The sequence below is a fragment of the Silurus meridionalis genome, chromosome 26 (assembly GCF_014805685.1).
Source record: "Silurus meridionalis isolate SWU-2019-XX chromosome 26, ASM1480568v1, whole genome shotgun sequence".
Taxonomy (NCBI): Eukaryota; Metazoa; Chordata; class Actinopteri; order Siluriformes; family Siluridae; genus Silurus; species Silurus meridionalis.
The window spans coordinates 18150991-18153935 of record NC_060909.1 but is presented as its reverse complement, the minus strand read 5'-3'; the positions used below and the strand labels follow the sequence as shown (position 1 = coordinate 18153935).

Below are 2945 nucleotides of genomic sequence, written 5' to 3'. Positions count from 1 at the left end.
GTGTCTCTATGTGTGTTTGTATCTGAGTGAGTGAGTGTGTTTCACACACACACACACACACACACACAGACATAGACACACGCATAGAAACACACACACATGTAGTGAGTGTGTTTCTCTACGTGTGTGTGTTTCTGTGTGTGTGTGTGTGTGTGTGTGTGTGTGTGTGTGTGTGTGTGTGTGTGTGTGCGTGCACACTTTGCTATAACACGCCGCTCTCTGATAAGCTTCTTTCTTGTACAGTGAGAGTGAATGTAGCAATCACGGAGTGAATGGAAGGAGATGAAGGAGGGAGCGATAAGGAACGATACGTTCAGACCTGCGGAAAAGGGGGTCACTCCAAGGTCACGAACAAGGGGTGAGGATTTAATTTTTTTTTATGGGAACATTCATGAGGACCGTATTCTTACAGTCGCTAATGATAATTCAATGATTTTGTTAATGATAACCGAATCGATAGAACGAATGAAGGACGGACGAGTGTAACAACGTAAACATGAACACAATCTGAATATTATATTACATTCAGCCTGATCTCAGAAATACACTTTAAACTTATAGAAAATGGCACGAAAAATAGAAAACGTTGTGATGTAATACACACTCTTGACAGACCAATCACAGTCTGATATGCAAATAAGTACACATGCTATATACTGCACACTGCCCGTAAAAAAAAAAAGTCACCACCTAGATTTAACTAAACAAATGGGTAAGAGGCTCCTATTGGATAATTACTGCATGGATGATTATTTTTCACCTGGCAACAATTTATTTAACCCTAACTGATGCATTGACGGAAGACAAGTCCTGTGGTCGTGGATGCATCAAGCAAAGAAAACATCTAAAGAGAAACTAACAGAAAGCGAAGGGAACTCAAGGGATTGCGACTAAACTTCTGTGTAGCCTTAAGAAAACCATTTAGCAGTGTGGCTAATCGGAAAAAACGCTTCAGTTTGCTAGGGAGCATAAAGATTGGACTCTGGAGCAATGGCGGAAGGTCATTTGGTCCAGATTTACACTGTTTCAGAGTGACAGGCGCATCAGGGTAAGAAAAGAGGCAGATAAACTGATGAACTGATGCCTGTGGGGGCAGTGCTGTGATCTGGGGTTGCTGCAGTTGGTCAGGTCTCGTTTCAGCAACGTCGTGTGCCCTACGAATCAAGTCAGCTGATCACCTAAATATACTGAGTGACCAGATTATTCTACCAAAGGACTTTTTTCTTCCCTGAAGGCCCGGGCATATTTCAAGATCACAATGCCAGGATTCATCAAAATCAATTGATGTCAGGGAGCATGAGATCATTTTCACACATGGATTATCCACCACAAAGTCCAGACCTTAAGCCCATTGAGAATCTTCGGGATGTGCTGGAGACGACTTTGCGCAGTTGTCCGACTCTCCCATCATTAATACTAATAATAAAAAGATCTTGGTGAAACCTTACTGCAACTCTGGACGGAAATAAATGTTGTGACATTGCAGAAGCTTATCGAAACAATGCCACGGGCGAATGCGTTCCCAACCAAATTTTAGTGTGTCTGACTTTTTTTTATAGATAGGAGGTGCTTATTGTTTATAGTTACCACAATCTTGGAGGCACACTGCACAAAACTCCATGTAGATATGCTTTACATGCTAATGGAACATCTTCCCGGAAGAGTGGAGGAAATTCTAACCGCAAATGGAAACTAAATATAAAAAAAAAAAAAAAACACTTTGGACCATACAGTGTACCTTTAGTGGGAGGTACATAAAGAAGATGGTAAATGATAAATTAAATATGAGTTCCTGGATCGTTTAAATTGTTTCGATTACAGAGCTGATGCAGAAGGACATTTGTTGTTGTTTGTTCACTTTTCTGGATCTTGATGTTTGCAGTCTCGTTGGCTGTTCACACTTCCTGTGTGGTTGTGTTTTATGTGAAAAAGCTTTTGAACTTCGACTGCCACCCGACGATCGGGACAGAAATTAGTCTTTTTCTTCCAAAATTGCCCAGTATTTTCTCCACAAAATCTCTTGGAACAGCTTCAGAAGAGTGAGAACAAATGGGTACTCAATGTGGAGTAGACCAACAGTAGTACAGTAGAATCTGGTTTTGATCTGAATTACTACAGAATGTTAGATCTCACTAATGAGACCCCGAGCCCCAGGTCAAGCCTTGATTATAGCAGGAAAACGGCAGAAAAACCGAGGACCTGGCAACACCGAGCTGTCCAGAGCGGGCGTGGTCGTAATATTTTAAAGAACGTGCTTGATTGACGTCTCGGTCCCCACAAGCACCAAATCAGCGCAGGAATCTGGATTGTTAAATGCTACAAGTACCGACTCGACTATCGACTGTGTGCTTCACCCAAACAGCAGAGAAGTGTATATATTACTTTTGGCTGTCCTTTTCGTGCAAGGTGTGTGTGTGTGTGTGTGTGTGTGTTTCTGTGTGTGTGTGTTTTCATATTTCACCCATTAGAGAGGTTTGTGCTTCTTGTTGTACAAAGAGGAGCACACACACACAACAGCAGGACAAGTCATTGTGCTGTATTAGTGATGACTCACTTTAGCCACCCATGACTGCATGTCTGATAAACTTTCAGAAATCTCTCCATTCTTTTTTTCTCTCTTTCTCCCTCCCTCTCTTTCTCTGATCTTCCCCTCTTCTTCCATTCCCTTTTTCCCTTTTACTCATCAATGCAGGCATTGAGGCTCTGAGTGTGCTTGGGGTCGTTGCTGGCCTGCGACTGGCCCTAACTACATTCTCTCTCTCTCTCTCTCTCTCTCTCTCTCTCTCTCTCACACACACACACACACACACACACACACACACACACACACACACATACAGTGTCAAACAAAGCCTTTGTCTATTTTATGGAAATTGTGTTTCTCGTGTGTGTGGTCAGATTGTGAGATCGAACAAAAGGAAAAGATGGCTCAGAATCTCATAGAT

At 42.2% G+C, this 2945-nt stretch overlaps 1 protein-coding gene across 2 annotated transcripts in view; it reads left to right on the top strand.

Moving 5' to 3' along the window:
• The first annotated feature begins 267 nt into the window (after positions 1 to 267).
• sun2 (Sad1 and UNC84 domain containing 2) overlaps positions 268 to 2945 on the top strand; it is a 23067-nt gene continuing 20389 nt past the window's right edge. For both annotated transcript variants that reach the window (XM_046840921.1, XM_046840920.1), the window contains exon 1: positions 268 to 358. In XM_046840921.1, the coding sequence (XP_046696877.1) occupies positions 283 to 358 (76 nt within the window). In that variant the 5' untranslated portion in view covers positions 268 to 282. The remainder of the gene's footprint in view (positions 359 to 2945) is intronic.